Here is a 23288-nt window from a genome sequence, read left to right as displayed (position 1 = left end):
CTGTCTCTAAGAAGGAGGGCTATTAAGGAAGACTTGCCAGGAAAGTTGCTACTTGGTTTAAATCTTTAAGATGAAAGGGCAGGGCAGGCATTCCATAAAACTGAACACTGATATATAAAATCATTAAGGGCTCCAGGAGTGTGGTGCTTCCGAGAAACTGCCAGTCTAGCCTGCCTAGAACTAGAGCCAGCATCCCTAAGATGAATGGCTGCAGAAAAGGAAGGGTTGGTTCATGAGAGCTTTGGAAACGAGACTGAAGAGTTTAGGCTTATTGGGCTGAACATGCCTTGACCCACTGGAAAACTGCTTCCTAGATTACATCCCCAATATTAACAGTTTTTCCTAAAAGACAAGTGTGAGGAAAATTCTGGTTATTCAACATTTCTAATTTACTGGATATTGTTTCAAACTGTCACTCTTTTTACTATTCTGTGATGAGGCCAAATTCTTTTAAAATTAAATATTTTGTCCTAAGCTGTAGACAAAACTATTATGAAATTCTAAGCCACCTGCTTTGCAGAGCAATTAAGCCAACAGCTAGCATATCTCTACAAACATCATTTGAAACAAAGAGACCCGGCGTGTGCTTTTTAATTACAACAAATTTCATCAACAAACTATATACAAAGTAGTTAATTAATCTGGTGTTTTGTTTTGTTGAGAATTTTTGTCTAGTTTTTGTGATTTATAAGAAAAATTCCAAATTTTCTCTATGAACCAAAATCATCTGGACATGTTTACTAAGGAGATATGCAACTACAGATAAAACAGCTACAGTGCCTTTGCTGGGGTTCTCTTATCTTCTTTTATTTATCCTTTTTTAAACTGGGGAGTTTCTTTTTACAGTAGGTCAAATCAGTAGACACTATTATCTGGGAAACACTTTCAAAATCCAGAAGCCTGGGCCCCTCCCAGACTTCTTAAATTGGAATGTCCAAGGATGGGGCCCAGACACGGACTACAAGAGCCAAATCATACTTCATTCTAGCTTTGTCAGCACTCACAATTATTGTGTCTTTAAGATTTGAGTCAACATAATACATAATTAGAGAAATAACTTCCTGACATTTTAATATTTTTGCTAATTACATAATACAGTTTCCAATAACATATGGCGACACATAAAGTGGAGTTCAGGTCAGGAGTTCACTTTTGGACATTTTAGGTTTGAGAGGGCTGTTACTCATCAAGTGGCCACATCCAGAAGGAAGGTGGGTGTCCAAGCTTAGAGTTCAGGAGAGAGAAGTTTGGGAGGCCCAGCACATCAGGAGAAATTACTGTTAATTGGTGTATATCTGAGTCAAACTCCCAAGACTACACAGCATTGACTATAAGTGACAGTATATTAGATCATTTAAATGAGAAAAGAATAACTATGAAGTCACAAATGACTTTCCCCACCTTCAGATCAAACTCTTGGTCCACCCTTCCTTATTCTCTAGCCCACTCAAGAACCCTAACTCTGGAAAACTCCCTCAGTACATTTCAATCCAATCACTACCTCAGTAACACCGTCCCTGCTTTACTCCTCAGCTGTCACCCATTCACCAATCCTTGCATTACATGTTTTTCTTCTTAATGTACAAGTCACCCAGAAAGTTAGAAGTTGATTACCTTGGAATGCAAGTCATAAATGACCACTAACACTTTTTACTTGGCTCCAAAAATTCCAAATTAAGCCTGCCCTGATTACAAAAAAATACCTTCATAGAACATGTATTACCACTAATGTCTTCCAGTAAATACATGGATTTGCATCTCACAATTGGCTTTACTAGCAACCATCTCAATGGAAAAGTTACAAGGCTGTTTCTTTTTTCTTTTTTTTTGCTGAGGAAGACTTGCCGTGAGCTAACATCTGTTGCCAATCTTCCTCTTTTTTGCTTGAGGAATATTCTCCCTGAGCTAACATCTGTTGCCAACCGTCCTCTTTTTTTGGTATGTGGGTCATCGCCAGAGCATGGCCACTGATGAGTGGTGTAGGTCCGTGCCCAGGAGCTTCAGCTGAAGCAGAGTGCACTGAACTTAACCTCTAAGCTACCAGGCTGGCCCCAAGGCTGTTTATTTTCTAAGTAGCCTCTCCTGCCTTATTTCTCATAGCCCTCCAGCTCTTGTTCCCCAATCTAGCTACATTAACTTACTCTATTTTAAAAAATGCAACCTGCATTTCCTCACCTCTGGGCCTTTCCAGTGCTTCTCCCTCTGCTCAGAATGCCCTTCCTCTAGCTCCTCCGTTTTTCAACACTATGAGAAGCAAATGATTTCCTGTATAACTGTGGATGCTTTTGAGAGTAAAAGGAAGCACTAAAAGTCATTAGCAGATGTTAATTGATCTGTAACAGGCAGAAAACAGAATTGCCAAGCAAACTGAGACCTATGATCATCTATTCAGGACTCCCACCTTCCGCCAACCCTCCAGATGTGGGAAGATGCCACTAGGCTCCCACAGCACGCTGCCAAAACCCCAATGGCAGCCCTGTTCCCCCCATGTGGCATCACTGTGGGCTTAGCTGTCTGCCTCCCCAATTAGACTGCACGCTTTCTGAGGGCAGAAACTGTGTCATCATTGCCACCTGTGTCCAGTTGCTGGCACCAAGTAGACATTCAGTAAATATTGATTAAATGAACAAATGATAACGGTGGGTTTATTAGCACAAAATTCCCCAAGAGTCCTTTTCCCATAAATGTCAAAAAACTCAAATGGAGATAGCAGAAATCATACACCAAATGCTTTTTCTCTAAAGAAATATCTTGAGGCTTCAGTGTTTTGTTTCTCACAAGAACAGGATATCAACTAGCCCTTATTTAACCTTCATTCATTTAACAAATGTTTACTGAGCTCCTACTTGCTGGCAGGTAACGTCTTCGGTGTTTGAGACCCATCAGTGAGTGAGACAGAGCTTCAGGGCTGGGACCAGGGGAAGCCAAGCAAGGCACCCACCTTGGGAGCAGAGTATCAGAGGGCCACAAAACTCAGTAATCAAGATGGGTAATATTGCTAAATATTTCTTAACTCAAAATTAATGCAAAAAATTTCACAATGAACAAAATATTGACACTTTTCAATCAAGACAGGATTAGTATTACTGACTTTTCTTCGTGCCTCAGGTTGCAATGACTTGGCATGGCACTTTTAGTGATTCTATTTTTATTTAACAGTTGATTTTTTTGCATTAATTTTGATTTTTTAAGAAATTTGTATTAAAATATTATATATCTTGATTACTGAGTTGTTTTTGTTCCTCCCTTGGAAATTTTGCTCTTGAAATGGGTGCCTCGCTTACCTGACCCAGTACCCACCCTGCAAAGACCCCTGAACTCCTGCAGGGCAGCTTCACTAAAAAGAGATATTTGAACAAAAAGACTTAAAGGATATGAAGGGGGTGCTGTGCGGACTCTGGGGAAGATGAAGAAATAGCAAGAGCAAAGGCCCGGGGGTAACAGTGTGCTTGAGGCAATCAAGAACCAGCAAGGAGACCATGAGCGAGCAAGTGGGATGAGTTTAGAGAGGTCATGGGGAGGCCAGATCACTGAGAATTTGAACTAGTGTGCTCATCCTGGTTCAGTAGCTCTGGGGCGAGGCCTGAGATTCTACAGTTCTAACAAGTTTCCAGGTGCTGCTGATACTGCTGATCCACAGTAAGCAACAACGCAAAGTCTAGACAGCTACAAGCCCTTATTCGGAGTAAAAGGGGAGCCAGCGCAGGGTCTGAGCAAAGAAGTGACATGATCTGACTCACGTTTCAACAAGGATCACGGCAGCTGCTGTGTTGGGAACAGGTTCTAGATGAGAGCCACACTAGAGGCTAATGCAGTAACACAGGTGAGAGATGATGGTGAACTGGACCAGGGTGACAGCAGTGGAGGGGAGAAGGGGGTTGATTCTGGATCTATTTTGAAAGTGGAACTTGCGGGAGTTCCTCCCAGAATGATGCAAGTGTGAGATAAAGGAAGGAGTCAGAGCTGACTCGGAGGTTTTCTGGCTTGAGAACTGGAAGGATGGAGCTCACAGCCACTGTTCTGGGATAACTACAAGTACCACAGGTTGGGGAAGATGAGTTCAACTTGGGACGTTAGGCTTGAGATGTCTATTACACACCAAGTGGGAGTGTCAGGAAACCAGGTTGGTCTCCAAGTTTGGAATTTGGGAGAAAGATCTTGGCTAGAGAGAGAAGTTTGGGAGTCCCTCAAACATCGTGATAAACCACTGTTAATCAGCCATTTATGTGGGTTGTAGTGGATACAAAGCAAAGACAACCCTTGGAAACTTTTAACCTAAAAATCTATAGCCATGCCTTTTGGCCTCATTCATCCTGAATTTAAGCCTCATGCATAAATAAACCCAAGTGACATCATAAGTGTGATGTCCTCACTTTTTTTTTTTCTTCCCAATGCTCATATCCTCAATCAAAATTAAATGAGAATCTTCCAGACTACTTAAGCCCCCGAGGTTCTGGATGTTTTATGCCTTCTAAGGATGTACCTGTTGACAGCTTACTCTCTTTCATTTAAACCTTTTTCAGAGTGGCATGCAATCCTGGTACCGAGATAAATTCAGAGAAAGAACAGAGGAACTTACAGGGGTTTTGCGGGGCTGGCCGGGTGGCGTAGCAGTTAAGTTCGCACGCTCCGCTTTGGCAGCCCGGGGTTTGCAGGTTCAGATCCCGGGCTTGCACTGACGCACTGCTTGTCAAGCCATGCTGTGACGGCGTCCCATATAAAGCAGAGAAAGATGGGCACGGATGTTAGCCCAGGGCCAATCTTCCTCAGCAAAAAGAGGAGGAATCTCTTTTTGTTAGCTCAGGCTGATCTTCCTCACAAAAAAAAAAAGGAGTTTTGCATCTTCTATTGCCAGACACAGATGGTAGAGCAAGAATTCCAATGAAGCCCCAGTTGATGGCAGTCTGGACTGAAATGTCCAAAAGTCATCCACATATCATGTGAAATACTTTTATCAGATTCAGTTCAACAAAAATTTCTTGAGCACCTGCTACATATCAGAAATGGCCCCATTTGCTGAAGACAGAAAACTGTCTTCCTAGTGTTTCCCTGAAATCAGCTAAAACCAAGTAAATTCAACAGGAGCGGAGGGAAACAGAGGTAAGGTACTGAAGCTGGGGGTGAGAGATTTTAGCTAACCCAAAGACGTCAAGAAAATACCCCCTTTCAAGAAGATAGCAAAAGAGATTCAGAAAGTAGAAGAGGTGGGAAAGAGAGAGATTGGCAAATCATCAGTAATAAATATGTTGGCGATTATTCCTACCTTAAGTATTGGCCTTGGCAGGACTGCATTGATTACTGAGATCTGATTTACTGATATCTAACCCAGTGGTTCCCAAAGTTTGGGGCACATTAGAATCACCTGGCGATCTTTAACACATACTGCCTCCTGGCTCCCACCTCCACATTCTGATTTAATTGGTATGAGATGTGACCTGGGCATGGCTAGGTTAGAAAGTTCCCCAGATGATTCTAATGTTCAGGAAAGTTTGAGAACCACTGCTCTGGTTCTACAGAACCCAGTCATTTGGTACTTTGTTCCTCAAAGCTAGTCAGTGAACAAACAGCGTGAGAAATGCAGAACCTACTAAACCGGTCTACCTGTAACAAAATCCTCAGGTGGTTCTAACCCACATTGAAGTGCCAGTAACATTGGTTTAGAGAGTGTTTCTGATTTAAGGGGAGAAAAAGAGGAATTTTAAGGCAACCATTTCTAGCACTTAGTTTCCATTACCTTTTCCCATTATTTGCCATGAGTGACACTTGGAAACTAACAGGAATCTGAAAGCCTGATAATACCCATTTCCAAATTGTAAGTTTGTATCTACACTGAACGTGAGGCTTAAAACCTATAGCTAAGTGCAAGAGCCTATTCAATTCAGCTGCTCTTTATTTACTTCTATTATTTAGAAACAAAGAGGAAAAGGATGATTCTACAAATTACCACCTGTTGAATATTAGCATCGGTATCAGCTCAGTTCGGGAAGTCTAAATGCTATCAGTCTCCATCCACCTGGCTAAAGAGATGAGTGGCTTCTACATTCTCCTTGATAGCCAGAGTTGTCCTGAATAATTCCAAGTATCACAGAGATAAATGAAAGATTCATATATTAAAGATAGACTAGTACCTCATCTAGGAAAGCAGTTACATGTCCAAGAGATGAGGTGGGTAACTCTCCAAATAAAACCGTTTGAGAGAAATCATTTACTCCAGTGCTTTCAGTCATCTTCTTGGCAATATAAACAAGTTTATGTTTCACATCTCTTGGAATCTGAAACAAGAGAAAAATAATTAGTTTAAGTTCATGATGAAGTTTCCATGTTACCAAGCAGGATTTGCTGTATCTAACTTGTAGCTGGATTGCTAGCAGAAGAAACAAAACCTGGCATCTTGCCTATCTACAAATAAGGTTGCTCCACTGCTCTTCTCCGTTGTGCAAAGTGTATATAGTTTTCTTTGTTCTTTTATAATACTAATTTCACAGCATTATTGGTGTGGAAGACCACCTTTCAAAGGCATGTCAATTACACCAGCTAGTTATATACCATCAAGTCTCATAATTAAAAACAAACCAAGCATTTAGAACGTTTCTTTTCTATCTTAGCAACAGTTATTCTTGAGTACAAGCTTTCCTTGCTTGGTAATAAGCCAAACTGAGATAAAGACCAAGAACAAGAGGTTAAATTGTATTTCTATCCTCAAGGCAAACAACTGAAGTGTTTTATCAAGATATTCTAACATTTCCAACATTGCTAAATCATCTCTCCAGATATCATAAAGACTATTTAACTTAGGTAATAGTAGAGTTAAGTGTTCTATCTTGTCTACTGACAAACTTTTTTTTTTTAAATTAGTTACAATTAGGAAAGTAGTAAAACAAAAAATTTCAAAACTCACAAAACCCTAAGGCAAATTCTTGTTACTCTCTTTCTTCTCTGGGATCCTATTTCCCAACTATTATAATGACTACATCTAGCGATGATAATAACACTTTACACTGAGGCAATGTACAACCCTCAAGATTGTAAATCTTGCTCCAAACTTTTCACGATTGAAAAATGCTATACTTGTAGGCGATACGTTAACCTTCAAGGGGACGAGCAATCCAAATTTAAGAAAAGAGGAAGGAAGAAGAGAGGAGAAGAAAAAAAGAGAGGGAAAGAAGGAAGGAAAGAACGGCTCCTTCCCTGTGGTTGGTGAACACTCCGTGCGCGCAGATTGCCCGGACACTCCTTTTTTAAGGACTAAGTATTTTTCCCTGGGATGAAGTGTGGTACACAGGCAGTCAGACTGAGTACTTGACAAGTTATTTGGGCTTTGCCAAACACACTTTTTAAGAGTATGACTCCAGAGTGACCCAAGAGCGACTGAAACGGAAGTTATCTGGGCCAGAGAACCCACCTTGTGCCTCACACTCAGACAGCTGAAGGAAGCGCTGCTTTTCCCGCTTTATCCGGGTCGAGCAGGCTCAAAGGCTGACCTTCCAGAAAACTAACCTACAGCCGCTTTTCTGCAGGGTGGACGCACGTGGGGAATTCTGCGGACCCCAGCGCAGGGACTTCAAAGAAAGTTTTACAGGGGCCCGAGTGCGTGCGCCACGAGAACCCAAGGGGGCGCGACTGGCCTGTGCCCGCCCGAGTATCCGTTATGCTGGGCGGGCAGTGTGGCCGTCCCCTCGCCCGTCGCCCCTTACCTCCCGGGAGGCCGCGAACCGCCCCGCGGCGGGGACGCTGAACACAAGGCAGGCGGGGCTGGGACTCGCCAGAAACTCCCCCAAGACCTGCCGATTGTCCTCGCTCTCCAAATGCTGGCTCCATCTCTCCGCCGGGAGTCCCAGCAACTGCTCCAGGCGGCCGCCGAGGAAGCGCACCCGCGCGTCTTGGGCGAAACTCCGCACTCTCCTGGCCGCCGCCACCTCCTCCTCCTCTTCCTCCTCCTCCTCCAGCTCCATCATGCCCACCGTCTCCAGGCCGGCGCTCGGGGTTAGTTGAAGTGTCGGGTCTTCCCGGAAGCCTCGCGCCTCCGAGGCTGCCATCGGGCACGTCAGACGGGACGCGGGGCTGGCTGGCACCCTGCGCGCGCCCCTGCCCAGCCCCGGGTGGTCCTCCGCACGCTCGCCCTGGGAGGCGCCCACCTCCTCCCGCGATCGCCCCGAGCGCAGCCGCGAGCTCGTCCCCCACCGGCTGCTACTTGGCAGCGGGCATCTGTGCGCAATGCGACCCTTATGGGCGGAGGTGCCGACCCCGGACGAGCTGCGCGTCCCGTTTCCCGGGGGACAGCGTCCCCGCCCCGGCCCGCTGGGGGCGGAGCGAGCGCGGAGGGGAGCGGCCTTCGGGCTCTGGGCCCCGCACGAGGCGGGGCAGGGGCGTGCCCTCGGCCGCTCTGAGCCACTGCCCTCCGGCTCCTTGGCCTATTGGACATCTCCGTGGGGCTCCCAGGGGGGGAGAATAACAGCCCAGCACTGATTAACCGCTGTGGATAATCAGTGTTGTCTTGTGCCGAGCTCCGTTCTAAATCCTTCACCGTGATGATTTCATTTAATCCTAAAAAGGCAGGGCTCCGACTGGTCAGTTTATTTTATGTGCGGGGGAACCCAGTTACAGAGTGGCTAAGTGACAAGGAGAAGGTGGAACCGGGATTCAGGCTCCGCGCTGAGGGCTTTATTCACTTTGCAGAAGGTTGCCCTAATATTATCAGAAAAGAGCCAACCCTGCAATCTAACTTTCCTAGTCGTTGAAATCCCAGACCTGGCTATTCAAAATCCTGATTCCGACACTCACCTGCCACTTACTGGAATGTTAATCCGCCCAATAGGAGAATGCACAGCGCTCTTTGTAAACTCCAAAGAGCTCTGAAAATATGTAGGATTATCATTCAATCCGAGTGAAAGATCAAGGGAGAAAAGTTGCAGATTAATTACAGTCTTCATGATATTGCAATGGCATTTCAGTATGGTCTATTAATGGCATTTGCTGAGACTATTAAGGAAATTATGATTACTGAAGTGGGCAGAATTTTGAGGGTGAAGTCCTCGAACTAAACTTTTTTTAGTCGATCTCCTTTAATTGTTCATTTCAAAATAAAACTTCAACCCCCATTCCTCCCATAGGTGCTATGAAGGACTATTACCCTCAGTAATCCATATAACTGATTATTGATAAATAAGTGTTTCCAGCAAGATTCAGAGCTCCAACAATTTTTCTTTTCAGGATGTTAATTGTCTCTTATAGACATCTATAAGCTTTTCTAGTTACATGATCAAAATCTCGAATTAACACAGGCTCCTGGAAAGCCTTTATGGTGCTTCTGGCTGTCAAGGATGCAATCCTTGGGGCTCCGTGGCTAATATGCAAGTCTGGAAATCACTGCAAACACCTTACAATGCTTCTTAGTCTCTCCTCTCACCCCTATATTCCAGCTTTGTATCCCCCTACTTCAGAGAAACAGGAATTCTGTAAATGAGTTGTATTTAACTGAAAGTGAAAAACCACTTTCAGAGACAGCAGAAAAAAATTAGATAATACTGCTAATATTAAAGTACAATTTTCAAAAAGTTACATATGTAACTCAAAATATAGTATGGAGACTTATTCAACTGGTGATTGAGGAAATCAACAAAGTGCTGAAGTTGGTTCCAAGAAGAATTAGAAAAAGAGATTTCTAGGCAGTGGAGAAAGACTGTTGGAATAAGATTGCTAGGTTAGATACAATACTGAATATCCTCTAGGGCAATATAATCTTAACTTTTGTTATTTGTGGGGTTTTTTGAAATAATTTGTATTTCAGGAAAATTTACATCTATAATGAACAGAAATCTATAAATAAAAATATAACTTCATAGAGTCAGGATCTGTAATCAATAGTAGAAAATGAGTCAAAAAAAAGTACATTTCCCTAGCTAGTTAAGTAATTCTTTGGTGGACCAGCTAAACGATGTTCCAATGTGACAGTGAAAAGACATGCTGCCTTTCCTTTACCTTATTCCCACATTTTGGATATTTTTTCTTAATAATAATAGCTAACATTCACCAAGTACCAACCAATCAAGGGCCATGTACTGTGCTGAGTTCATTTATTTGCTCCACAAATATTTATTGAATGCCAACTAAATGCCAAGTACTGTTTTAGATTCTGGAAATACAATGAAAAACAAGACTAAGTTCCTGCTCTAATGTTACTGGTATAAGCTAGATTTATACTGGCTAGACTATACCAACTGGGTTTGCATTCCAATTCTACTAGGTACTAAGTGTATGTGACCTTGGCCAGCTACTTAACTTCTAGGTGCCTTGGTTTCTTCATCGGAAATAGGAATAATAAAATGGCAGATTAGATTTTTTTCAGTCAATATTCCCTCTCCCCCACCTTCATGATAAGAGCATAATTTTCTGTTCCCTTTAAGTCGTGCTTGGCCATATGACTTGCTTTGGTCAATGGGATGTTAGCAGACATGACACAGAGGCTTGAAATGTCCTTGCATGGTGGGGCTTGTCCTCTTGTACCTCTGCCATTGTCATAAGAATATCCCCAGTTAGCTTGCTGACGCAAGGAAGCAACCTGGACCCAACTTGTAGATCAGAGGCAAGTTCAGCTAAGTCTGATCTAGATCAATCTACCCTCAATCAACCCACAGATGCATGAACAAGAATAAATGATTACTGTTTTAAGCTACATAATTGTGGGGAGGTTTTTTATGCAGCACTAACATGGCAATAGTCAATCAGAGGGTTGTTGTGAGAATTAATTCAGTTTAAATATATAGAAAGCACAAACACTTAGGTCAGTGCCTGGCCCATTTAAGCATTATAAATGGTTTATTCTTAGTTAGGAAGTGGAAAACTCAAGAAACTCAAGAAAGCAAAGATAAAGTATATTTATTACATTAGATGATGATAAGTTCTAAGAAGAAATGCAGAGTAAAAGGTGCGGGTGGGGGAGGAAGGATGTTATTTAATATCAATGTTCAAGAAAACCTCACTTTTGAACAGAAATCTAAGTGAAAGAGTGAGCCATGGATTCTGAGAGAATATTCCAGGCAGAGAAAAGAGCAAGTAGATCCATAGAGAGGATGCTTGGTTTTTGGAGAAACAGCGAGAAGGCTAGTAAGAGAGAGAATAGTAGGAGATGAGGATAAAAAAGAAACATGGGAACAAATCCTGTTCCCAGCTATGATAATAGCTGGGTTTTCCTTAAAATGAGATGGTGTGGCAGAAACTGCTAACTATCCCCAGTGCCCACTCACCCTTTATTCCTCTTGGTAATAGAACACTCGCCCCCATTCCAAGTTTTAATGGGACTCATGGTCACCCAACTGGAAATTTCATTTCCTGGTTTCTCTTGTAACTAATGGAAAGTGCAAGTAATGAGGTACAACTTGTCTGTCATGTTCTTAAAAAGAGTCTGCCAGCCCTCCATTTCTTCTTGTCTTTCCAGCTTGCTGGCTAGTATATGAACATGGTATGCTGAGCCATGGTCAATCATGCAAATGACTCTTACACATGTGAAAAGATGCTCAACCTCTCTCACGAAAGAAAATTACAAATTCAAACTATAGTACAATACTATTTTTTTACTTACGAGCTTTAAGATTGACATTATATTCTTGGCATGGCTGGGGAAACAGGCGCTCACATACCTCACGGCTGGGAATTCAAAATGATACAATCCCAGAGAGTTTGTCCATTTCTAGAAAAATTACCTATGCATTTGCCCTTTGACCCAACAATCTTATTACAGGACTAACTGTAAGAGCAAAAGACCAGAAACAACCCAAATGTCCAGCAACAGGAGACTGGCTGAATGAGCTAGATAACATCCAAACAATGGAGTAATATGCAGCTACAAAAAAGAATGAGGAATACCTCTAAACACTTCAGTGGAATGATTTCCAAGATATATTTTCAAATGAAAAACGAAAGAGAGGGAAAAATGTGTATATTAGGCTACCATTCATCTATGAAAGCAGGAAGGGGTGTACCACACACACACACAGTATTTGTTGATATTAAAATATAAATACCATAGTGGAAGAATAAGCAAAAAACTTAAAAAAAAATGTTACACATGAGAAAGGATGGAGAAAACAGGGACAGAAGCTAGCATCCGTAAATATACATCCTTTTCTATAGTTGACTTAGGAATCATGTAAATAGTTTACATAATTAAAAAATAAGTTTAAACTTTTAAAAAAATCTCTAGGGCTGGCCCGGTGGCTTAGCGGTTAAGTGCGCGCGCTCAGCTGCTGGCGGCCCGGGGTTCGGATCCCGGGCGCGCACCGACGCACCACTTCTCCGGCCATGCTGAGGCCACGTCCCACATACAGCAACTAGAAGGATGTGCAACTGTGACATACAACTATCTACTGGGGCTTTGGGGAAAAATAAATAAATAAATATTTAAAAAATCTCTAAAAATCCAAAGCAAAATATACTAAATGAACTTACCTCTATATTGAGTTAGTGGCATAACCATATAGAGAAGAACTATTTCAAGTGATTTTAAACCAGTAATTACACGGTATATCCCTAAAGAGACAACCTAAGAACAAAAAGAACTGTACAAAATAAAATAAACATAATATAAACAAATAATTTTAATTTGTTTTCAGTAATTATACTGTTAGTACTAGTTATTGTAAGACTATGTGGGGCCGGCCCCGTGGCTTACCGGTTAAGTGCACGCGCTCTGCTACTGGCGGCCAGGGTTCGAATCCCAGGCACGCACTGACGCACCACTTGTCCGGCCATGCTGAGGCGGCGTTCCACATGCAGCAACTAGAAGGATGTGCAACTATGACATACAACTATCTACTGGGGCTTTGGGGAGAAAAAGGGGAAAAAAAAAAACTATGTGTTGTGAGAATAAAGCTGCCACAGGCTAGATTTTCAGATAAATAGACTCTGAGACTCTTTTGTGGGATTTGCATGCAGGCATTGGTTAGGAGTGCTCTCAGGAAAAAAATACCTGTCAGAGACTGAAGGAAGCAGGACTGGGCAGAGGGAGAAGTTGAATTGTCAGGCAGTTGCAAGAAAAGCCTTGGTTGATCCCATGGGGAGCTCTTAAGCTATGATAGCCCTTTAGAGATGTCCAAAATTGAGGCAAGAGAACCATACTTTTAGAGCTCCATACTGCACCAGGGGAGAAGGCATAACGTTGCCCAAGGCTGTACCCTTTGGCTGAGAGTAATTCCTGGAGAAGGACTCAGTGTGAGACGTCAGCAGGCAACATTCCAGCAGAAGGGGGAATGAGCACCGTGTTCCTGAAGGAGAAGATCTGAGCAGCACCTACTACAAAACCAAATGAATAACTCTGTTGGTGCCATTGGAAACCAGGTGGTTTACACTCTGTGTAAACCATATATCCGACAAGGGATTAATCCCCGTAATATATAAAGAATTCACACAACTGAATAACAAAAAACAAACAACCCAATCAAAAAATGGGATACTTCTCCAAAGAAGATATACAGATGGCCAATAGGCACATGAAAAGATGCTCAACATCACTAACCATCAGGGAAATGCAAATCAAAACCACACTAAGATATCATCTTACACCCGTTAGAATGGCTATAATCACCAAGACACCAAGACAAAAAGCAACAAATGCTGGAGAGGCTGTGGAGAAATGGGAACCCTAATCCACTGCTGGTAGGAATGCAAACTGGTAGAGCCTCTATGGAAAACAGTATGGAGATTCCTCAAAAAATTAACAATAGAAATACCTTATGATCCAGCTATCCCACTACTGGGTATCTACCCAATGAACCTGAAATCAACAATCCAAAGAGGCTTATGCACCCCTATGTTCATTGCAGCATTTTCACTATAGCCAAGACATGGAAGCAACCCAAGTGTCCCTCGACTGATGATTGGATCAAGAAGATGTGGTATATATATACCATGGAATACTACTCAGCCATAAAAAACAGACAAATCATCCCATTTGTGACAACATGGATGGACCTGGAGGGTATTATGTTAAATGAAATAAGCCAGAAAGAGAAAGACAAACAGTGCATGATTCTACTCATCTGTGGAAGATAAACCAACACACGGACAGATAGAACTGTTTGGTGGTTACCAGGGGCTAGGGAGGTGGGAGGTGGGCACAAGGGGTGGAGGGATGCACTTATATGGTGGCTGATAAACAATAATGCACAACAAAAATTTCACAATAAAAAACATTTTTTTCAAGAGCCAACTTGAAGAGGCTTCCACTACCTTAAATTTGAGCTTCAATAAGAATGAAAACTGCAGTAGCTTGAAATGCAAGTATATGCCAGTCTATGAATGTGCAATGGAAGTGTGCTTTCAGCTTCTGCTTATGATGTAGAAATTTGAGAAGAGCTCTGCTCCCACCCTTACTACAACAACAATAACAAAAAATGCTGAGAACTCCGCAAAATCACAACTTTACTTGAACCCATTGGAGACCTGAGGTTGCAGGGCAAGGAACTACTCTGAAGCCTCTGAAGAGATAGGACATGAGCACTTGAGTAGTCAGAGTATGTACCACTAGACACTGGGAAGAAACATTTAGCTAAAATTTTTAACAAATGGCTATCAGTATTGTGGTCTAGCTAGAGACTACAGAGACTGTTGGGGCCCCAGATACAAGAAGAATTTGTTCCCACTCACAGGCTCTTCTCCATGGACATCACAGGATTCTCACTAAAAATGTTTGGTGAGAGACTCCTTTGTGGTCCAGGCTGGAGGAAGGGGAACAAGACCCCACTTTGATCCTTCTCCCCACTGAGGTTTACTGGAAATGACTGACAAAAGCGAGCAAGCTGGCAAACTACAAGACTCTCAGGAGAGGAAATCCTCGCCCAGTACTTGGGGTAATCTCTTCAGGTACCAGCATAATACACTCGATTCTGCATGACAGCAATTTGTGCAGCTTTCTTGTTTTTCTTTATAAGTAACTAAGCCCTTTGAAGGCAGGCACTATCAGAAACTATGCGATTTGTTTGTTTTTTTAATCCCCTGCAGCATGTAGCATAGGCCCTCTGGCAATACTACTGTTCAAACATTTGTTGACTTGAAACAAGCACTTCAAGAAAAATGCCAGCCAGGGAAGGACTTCTGTGACCCAAGAAATTTTAGTCAGGGCAGGGAAAGAGTTAGAGCCTCTGAAGGAAGAAGGGAAAAATAAATAGGTAAAAAGGGATTAATTAAATTACAGGTGATCAGAACAAGAAAACTTTATGTTAGAAGCACTAGTTCCAGAGACGGAAGATTTAGAGATTAAATAAATTCATCAAAAGAATGTGAAAGGAGTTAAGCTGTAGGGGATATAGCACAATTATTTCTGAGTATCTCCTAAATCGTATTAAACATGCTGATTTCTATTCCTGTTTATTAAACCTGTCTTTGAAATCAGAAATGAAGAGAAACCCAGAGAAAGAGCTCCGAGTCTGGCACAGGTGGGAATTAAGTGAGGATTAGTGATCCCTCCCAGTGTGGAGGCAGCACACGTATATGTAATTAAGCCTTCCATTTGTCTAGTGCTCAACAGGTTCTGAAGCCCTTTCATACGTGATATTTTATTTAGTGAAGAGAGATTTAAGGAGGAGAGCAGTGTGCTTGGGTCAGGTAAATCTCCCTTTTTCTTTTATATTTACCTTGCTGATGTACCCATTCTAATGCTGCTAAGGTTTCTTCCTAAACCAGTAAACACTGTTTGCATTCTTGCTTTTCTCCCTAAATATATATTTATATTCCTAATATGCTGGTAGTGAATTGTTCCAGGATAAAGAATATCACATATAACTGGAATATCCCCAAATCTCCAAAGATTAGCATGCCCTCTTTAATGCCCAAATTCCACCAACACCAAGAAGCCCCTACCACTTTCCCAGCAATTCCAGCCCGTTACGGACAGGGCAGTTCTCTATGCCACACACAGCAAGGGGTGCTTGGCCTGGGAAATGTTCGCGTTAATAAAGCATTCTTTCAGCTCACACCAACAGTTCTTTTCCTACCACCACCCAAACCCTTCTCTCCCCAAGTCAACAGAGGATGCAAATAATCCCCTGTGGACTTCAGTAGTTTTGTCCTGAAATGGTCAACACAACTGCAACTGGCAAGATCGAGGTCTTAGAGAAGAAAAGGAGTTGGTGGAAACAGAAAGGAAATGATCAAGATAGCTCAAAGTGTATTTCACCAATTCTATGATGCACATTTTTTCACACCTTAACATCTGTGAAATTGGGGTGTGTCTTACATTTGTGGTCTGCCAAGAGGCATGTCTGTTGTAGTTATTATTGCCCATACATCTGCAGCAAAACTTGCAGAATGGAATACCATCAGCATAGAGGAAATTTCTGGAGATAATAGTGGAGCATTTTTTAAAGAAATGCTGCATCATTCATGCTCTTAATGGCACAGAAGATGATATTGGTTGAAAATTGATGACTCCTGGTATATTAGTTATCTATTGCTGCATAACAAATAACTCCCAAAATGCAGCAGCTTGAAATAACAAACATTTGTTAGCTCACACAGTTCCTGTCGGTCAAGAATCTGGGAGTTAGTTTGGGTGCTTTGGCTCAGAGTATCTCATGAGGTTGAAGTCGAGATGGTGCCTGAGGTTATCTGAATGCTTGACTAGGCTGGAAGATCCACTTCAAGCTCACTTAGGTGGCAACTGTCCAGAGGTCTCAGTTCCTTACCACCTGGGCCTCTCTGTAAGGGTTGCCTACCACATGGCAGCTGGCTTCCCCTGAAGTGAATAATCCAAGAGAACAATTAGGAAGGAAGCTGCAGTGACTTCTTAAGTCTTAGTCTCTAAAGTCACACACTGTCACAACCACTTTATTCTATTCATTAGAAACAAGTCACTAAGTCCAGTCTACACTCAACAAGAGGGGAATTAGGCTCCACCTATTGAAGGGAGGAGTATCAAAGAATCTGTGGACATAGTTTTAAAACTACTACTCTTGGGCAAAAATATGATTGAAATGATTCAGTTACTGAATACAAAGAAACTATTTTATCAGGGCCATCCCGGTGGCGCAAGCGGTTAAGTGCGCGCGCTCTGCTGTGGCGGCCCAGGGTTCACAGGTTCGGATCTTGGGCGCGCACTGACACACTGCTTGTTAAACCATGCTGTGGCGGCGTCCCACATAAAGTAGAGGAAGATGCGCACGGATGTTAGCCCAGGGCCAGTCTTCCTCAGCAAAAAAGAGGAGGATTGGCATTGGATGTTAACTCAGGGCTGGTCCTCCTCACAAAAAAAAAAAAAAAAAAACTATTTTATTTATATTTTTAATGTATGTACAGGAATGTTATATGAGAAAATACCTGTCTAAATAAGTCTACTAGAGCTCTTTCATAAGCGTAAAACAAAACTTCTAAATGATATTAAAGCATTGTGTTGTAGTGTAATTGGCAGGGTTTTTTAGTGATATATAAATTAACATATATAAAATAATCGATCACGTTTTAGATTCAATAAATAGAGTTAACATGCTTTTAAAAATCACTGAACATAAAGTTTTGGAAACAATCACCTTTGTTGATGTATAATTAACCCTTTCTCTGATTCGCCTTTTAAAGTTGTTTAAGGCCTCATAATCTGCTGAAGCTGTATCTTACACAAATTTTATCAGAATTTTTTAATCAGCCCTAACTATCTTTAAGTGAAATGACTCTTCTACTTGCATTTTCCTTTGATTTTTCTGTCTTAGTAAAATGTTTATGTAACTGCTTAGGCTTTTTCATAAATGTTCTCAGCAATTAAATAGATGTTTTGGGGACTGGGTTTTTCTATCCATATAGTGAAAGTTTGGAGTATAAACCCACCAGTCCAGGGTTCACATTCAGCTAGGACACCAGTATGGCCACACTGGTTATTAAAACATGGAGATAATTCCATACCAGAAGGTAAATAGCTACTCTGGTTCCCAATCCCCTACTACCACCCCATGACCTCCCCAGGATCCAGCAGCTGAAAGAGTAATGCCTGGCACCATGGGCTGGGCTGGGGGTGTGTGTGGGTGTGGAGGTGTGGGGGTGGGGGGACAGGAAGGGGCTCTGGGACCTTTCTCCAATGTTATGTCTAGCATCCCTTCTGATTGACGGATGCTGGGCTGTGTTCATTATTAAATATTTTGACTGTCACCCCCACATCTAGGATAATGAGAACCAATAATTACTTTTATATTCTTTTGTTTAAGGAGAATGAACTGAATTTGGAATAGGGTAACTCTTAGTTTGCTATCTAAATATGTCTAAATTTTGATTGCTTGTTGTAGATTCTTAAGAACAAAGCAATGTCCTCTGGAATCCCAAGTTGGATGTATTTTAGGCCAAGTTATAGCTCAGCTACAAAAAAATTAAAGCAGGAGAGTTATTTGATTGTTTTATGCACCCCTTTTTGTGCGTGTGTGTAAGGAAGATCAGCCCTGAGGTAACATCCATGCCAATCCTCCTCTTTTTGCTGAGGTAGATTGGCCCTGAGCTAACATCCATGCCCATCTTCCTCCACTTTATGTGGGACGCCACCACAGCATGGCCTGAGAAGTGGTGCGTTGGTGCGCGCCCGGGATCCGACCCCAGTTGCCAGCAGTGGAGCGCGCACACTTAGCCACTACGCCATGGAGCCGGCCCTGATTTTTTTAAAGATCATAATTATTTTGGGAGTATTCTGAACAACACCAGAGTTCAAAAACATCTTGTATTTTTCTTAGTAAAAGACATAAACGCTTAAATCATAAATCTGATCAATATTTCTATTAGAACAAAATATATAAACTGAAAACAAATATTTTATTTGAATATATTCTCTGGTGATTATCACCTCTTTTCTCATAGCATTAATTCATTAGAGAATTTGTCAAGATCATGGCTTCAAATAAGCATAATATTTAAAAGAAAATTAATATTTTAAAAACATTTTATAAACAAGCTAACACTTTTCCTAAAAATACAGAACAATATATCATATATTCACACAAATGATCAATTCAATAAAATTTTTTAGGTAGTTTTGCCCTTTTTTTGTTTCCTTTTTTTATGTCAAAGTCTACATTTACAATTAGACACAAGAAAAAAATTACTCCCAGTTACTAATGGAATCGATGGACATTCTTACACAGATTTTTAATACAAATTGGCATTCCCAGTATTTTAAAAAACAAAACAAACAAGAAAACAAAGGAAGAACTGAGGCTCTTTCCATAGGGCCCAAACCCTATTTTAGTCATGATTTGCTCCATAAAAATGAGAATTAAAATAAGGTTATATATTATCATCAAAATAGGTCTTAATTTTCTAACAATGCTATCTTTCTGTCCACCTAATTATAGAAAGTGAGAAGAAGCAACTACAATAAAAAACCACAGTAACGTATAAATTTAATTCTGACTTATGAACCATAATTAGAAATATATATGACCCTTCACCAAACATGCACACATGTCTATTTCATATATACGTATATGAATTTGACAAAGAATAAGCCAACGTAAAGAAAGCTTCAAAGACATAAAATAGTTAAGTTAGTTTTAATAATTTGTCATATTCCTGAACTGAGTTGGAATCTTTTTTCATTTAGCTTATTGTTTGCCTTTAAATTATTTTCCTCAACAGTGGTTTTCAGATTTGTTAGGTGTCCAAACACTTGGAAGCCATGATGCCCTACATAGCACCATGAATTACCGATGTATTTAATTCCAGCATAAAATTATACAAGCTGGGAACAATTTTACCAGCAGAAAATATAACTTTATTATGGCTTCCACATCTCAAAAATAATACTACTATCAATAAACTATTTATTAAACCACATTTCATAGTAGGATAGTAAATAACACAATTTGAGCCAAGCCGACCATCCAGGAAGGCATAATTCAATGACTTTGGGTGTTTGAGACAACTGCTCAAGTTTAATTTCCTCCTCTTCTCTGTAATTTGCTTTTGTCTGATCTTAGCTCCCAGGGTCTGACTTCTTGGCTGACACTGACTTGAAACCTGTTCATCTTAACTCGGCCCAACACGATCAGAGCCTTGGCTCCTTCCCGCAGATGCAGTCTTCATGCACTCCTGTCTCTGCAAGTGCTGGCCAGCCTGTCCCTAAGAGTGGGGCAAAGGGATCTCGAGGTGTTCTAGAAATCTAGCCACGGTAGGGATGCAAGCATGAAGGGTTAGTGCAGAAAAGAGGAAGAGCACCCCTTGTGCCTGAACCTGGCACACAGTGGGTGCTCCATAAATGTACTGACTGGAAAAAGCATCTCCAAAGTGAGCTTGGGAACGAAAGGGGCAAGACAGAGTTAAGAACAGGATCTGGAGCCAAGGTAAGATAGTTAAACGGACAGGGCACTTGGAAATGGAGAGCAGGAGCTGGCCAGAAGTGCCTCTGAGCCTGGCAGGGCACTAAGCCACTTTGGACAATTTATTTGTTTATATCCTATCTTATTCCACAAAGAATCTGAAAAGCTACATGAAAGTAGCTTAGAGCTCATAAATGGAGAGCATCCTATTATTCTTTTCTGAACCAAGTCTGAGAGGAAGTTGTCTAGGATAAGAAAACCTTTGGACACCAAATTGCACATTTTCTTTTTGTGGCTGCAATTTGGCAGGGAGCTGAAAATACAGGAGTACTTTTGCCCTGTAAGCTTGGGTTCATTTGATTTATTTAATAAACATCTCTCTAAACATAGGGAATGATTTTAAATACACAAAATTATCCACACATGTTCACAAAGTTATTGAACACCACATGAGCAGCTATTTCTGTTTTTCACCAATTGATTTGCTTCTTGTTCACTCGTCTGGTTGTCTGCTATCACTTTAGGTAGACAAATAGTAGTTGGAATTAATATTTTAAAATTAGGAAATAACTAAGATTTGAAACTTTAATTTTGCTTAGCACTAGGAAAAGACGACCATCATATAACTTGGGATAGAGCGCTCCAAACTAGCTGAGACAGGCAGATAGTTTGAGAAAAATGTATGATTGAATCAAGAAATTCCCATTTTCTCCCTGAATTTCTTTCACTGAAATTTCTCCGTTTTTCCTTTATGAGATATTGAAAATTAACTTTTCAGGGCCGGCCCTGTGGCTTAGTGGTTAAGTGTGTGAGCTCCACTACTGGCGGCTGGGATTTGGATCCCGGGCGCGCACTGACACACCGCTTGTCTGGCCATGCTGAGGCGGCGTCCCACATACAGCAACTAGAAGGATGTGCAACTATGACATATAACTATCTACTGGGGCTTTGGGGAGAAAAAGGGGAAAAAAAAAAGGAGGAGGATTGGCAATAGATGTTAGCTCAGGGCGGTCTTCCTCAGCAAAAAGAGGAGGATTGGCATGGATGTTAGCTCAGGGCTGATCTTCCTCAAACATACACACAAAACAGAAAATAAATAAAATTAAAAAAAAGAAAATTAACTTTTCAATGTATTGTTGCCCATTTTCAAAGCATCTCAGCATCGGTCCAGCTGAGAAATAGTCCATGCTTCTCCACTTTTTGAGTTAACTTATAATTAACAATAACAAGTTCTACCTATTGAACACTATTCTGTCATGGGCTTGATAAGAGTTATCTTATTTGATCCTCTTAACAGACCTATGTGGCATTATCCCCGTTTTGCAAATGAGGAAAAGAGGGTGCAGACAGGTTAGATAATTTACCCAAGCTTGTGTGGCTAGTAAGCGGCCAAACCAGGAGGCAAGCCCACTCCTCTGCCTCCCAGTGGGTGACCTGGGTCACAGGGCTTTGCTATTGCCAGGGAGATGGACCCCGCCTTGTAAGTAGGCCTTTACCCACCAGTGGCAAGGATGACAGGGCCCACAAGATGTTGCTGTACTGCCACCTCTTACCTCTCCTGCTGTCCTTTTTGGCCCCTCTAGACTGCTGGCTCTCAGCCATGGTCCAGTCTTAGGGCTCATCCATTTCGCTGGGTCTGTCTTCCCCCAGCTTCCCCTCAAACACTGATTTGCGTGGCTTGCTTCCTCGCTTCAGGGAGGCTTTCCTGACGACCTAGTCCAGCTGCAGCCCCAACACTCCCTGTCACCTGCGTCCCACGTGTCCTCCCTTGACCTCACCACTTGCTCATATGCGTGAACTCTGTGAGGGCAGGGATCAGGCTGTCTTATTCTTGGCCTACCTCTGACACCTGGATTAGCACCTGGTACAAAGTAGACACTCAATACTTGTTCCATGAGTGAAGACTCAAAATCTGAACCTGTTAGTCACTGCGATTGTTAAGTCCTGTAGCAAATTAATGTCCAGAAATAGGAGGGCTAGATTAAAATGTAGTTTTATGGAAACCATCGGTATAAATCTTTATATAGAACTGACTTTAGGTCAGGTGTGTACCTTTAGGACTATCTGTAATTTCTTGTGGTTTTTCTTTCAGCAGCTTTAAAAACAAAGTAGTTTATTTTGAAGTTTGAATTTCCTAATCCAACCCAGATGTTATATTGACGTATATCTATAATGTTGCACATAGCATATATGTTATCTATATAAATGTACTTAATTTTACTAAAATATACAGAACAAAAAACCCTATGGATTATGTTTCCATTGAACAAAAATTTTAAACAGTGCCACAGTTATGTAAAGGGATTACTGTTAATTGGGAGGAAACACAGCTATTGTTTCCTTGAAAAAAGTTTATTATTATTATTATTATTATTATGGTAAAATATTTGGCTTTTATGGAACACTTCAAATATCATAAGCTCGGGGGCCGGCCCCGTGGCGTAGCAGTTAAGTGCTCGCACTCCGCTGCTGGCGGCCCGGGTTCGGATCCCGGGCACGCACCGACGCACCGCTTGTCAGGCCATGCTGTGGCGGCATCCTACATAAAATGGAGGAAGATGGGCACAGATGTTAGCTCAGGGCCAGTCTTCCTCAGCAAAAAGAGGATTGGCATGGATGTTAGCTCAGGGCTGATCTTCCTCACACACACACACACACACACACACACACACACACACACACAACAAATATCATAAGCTCATGTGAAGCTTTTGCTTCACTGTCACCCAATTTTCCTGGTTGACTTCCCTAGGTAATGTACAGCGTACTTAAGGCTTGAACATCTATACTCAACTGTGGGCAGAATAGTGATAGGTGCTTTATCATGTTTCTGTTTCAAGAGAATAGATTTTATGTCAGTACAGTCTAATGCAACACGTATTACTAATTCAAATCCTTACTGTAAACAGTTTTTATATAGGTATATGCATACATAAATTGCTTTTCTGGGCCAAGGTATTACATAGCATATTGATTTCTTTTTATATACGAAAACCTGGAGTACTATAAAAT

At 41.5% G+C, this 23288-nt stretch overlaps 1 protein-coding gene across 1 annotated transcript in view; it reads right to left on the bottom strand.

Moving 5' to 3' along the window:
• The window catches only part of DNAH11 (dynein axonemal heavy chain 11), a 311121-nt gene extending 302191 nt beyond the window's left edge, over positions 1-8930 (bottom strand). Inside the window, exons 1-3 of the mRNA XM_058534426.1 lie at positions 8793-8930; positions 7695-8411; positions 6129-6272 (exon numbers count right to left, since the gene is read on the bottom strand). Of these exons, the coding sequence (XP_058390409.1) occupies positions 6129-6272; positions 7695-8411; positions 8793-8930 (999 nt within the window). The remainder of the gene's footprint in view (positions 1-6128; positions 6273-7694; positions 8412-8792) is intronic.
• Between the last annotated feature and the right edge of the window lie 14358 nt (positions 8931-23288).

The sequence above is a fragment of the Diceros bicornis genome, chromosome 3 (assembly GCF_020826845.1).
Source record: "Diceros bicornis minor isolate mBicDic1 chromosome 3, mDicBic1.mat.cur, whole genome shotgun sequence".
In the NCBI taxonomy this organism is placed as follows: domain Eukaryota; kingdom Metazoa; phylum Chordata; class Mammalia; order Perissodactyla; family Rhinocerotidae; genus Diceros; species Diceros bicornis.
Note: the sequence above shows the minus strand (reverse complement) of the source record. Positions and strands in the feature narration are given on the sequence as shown.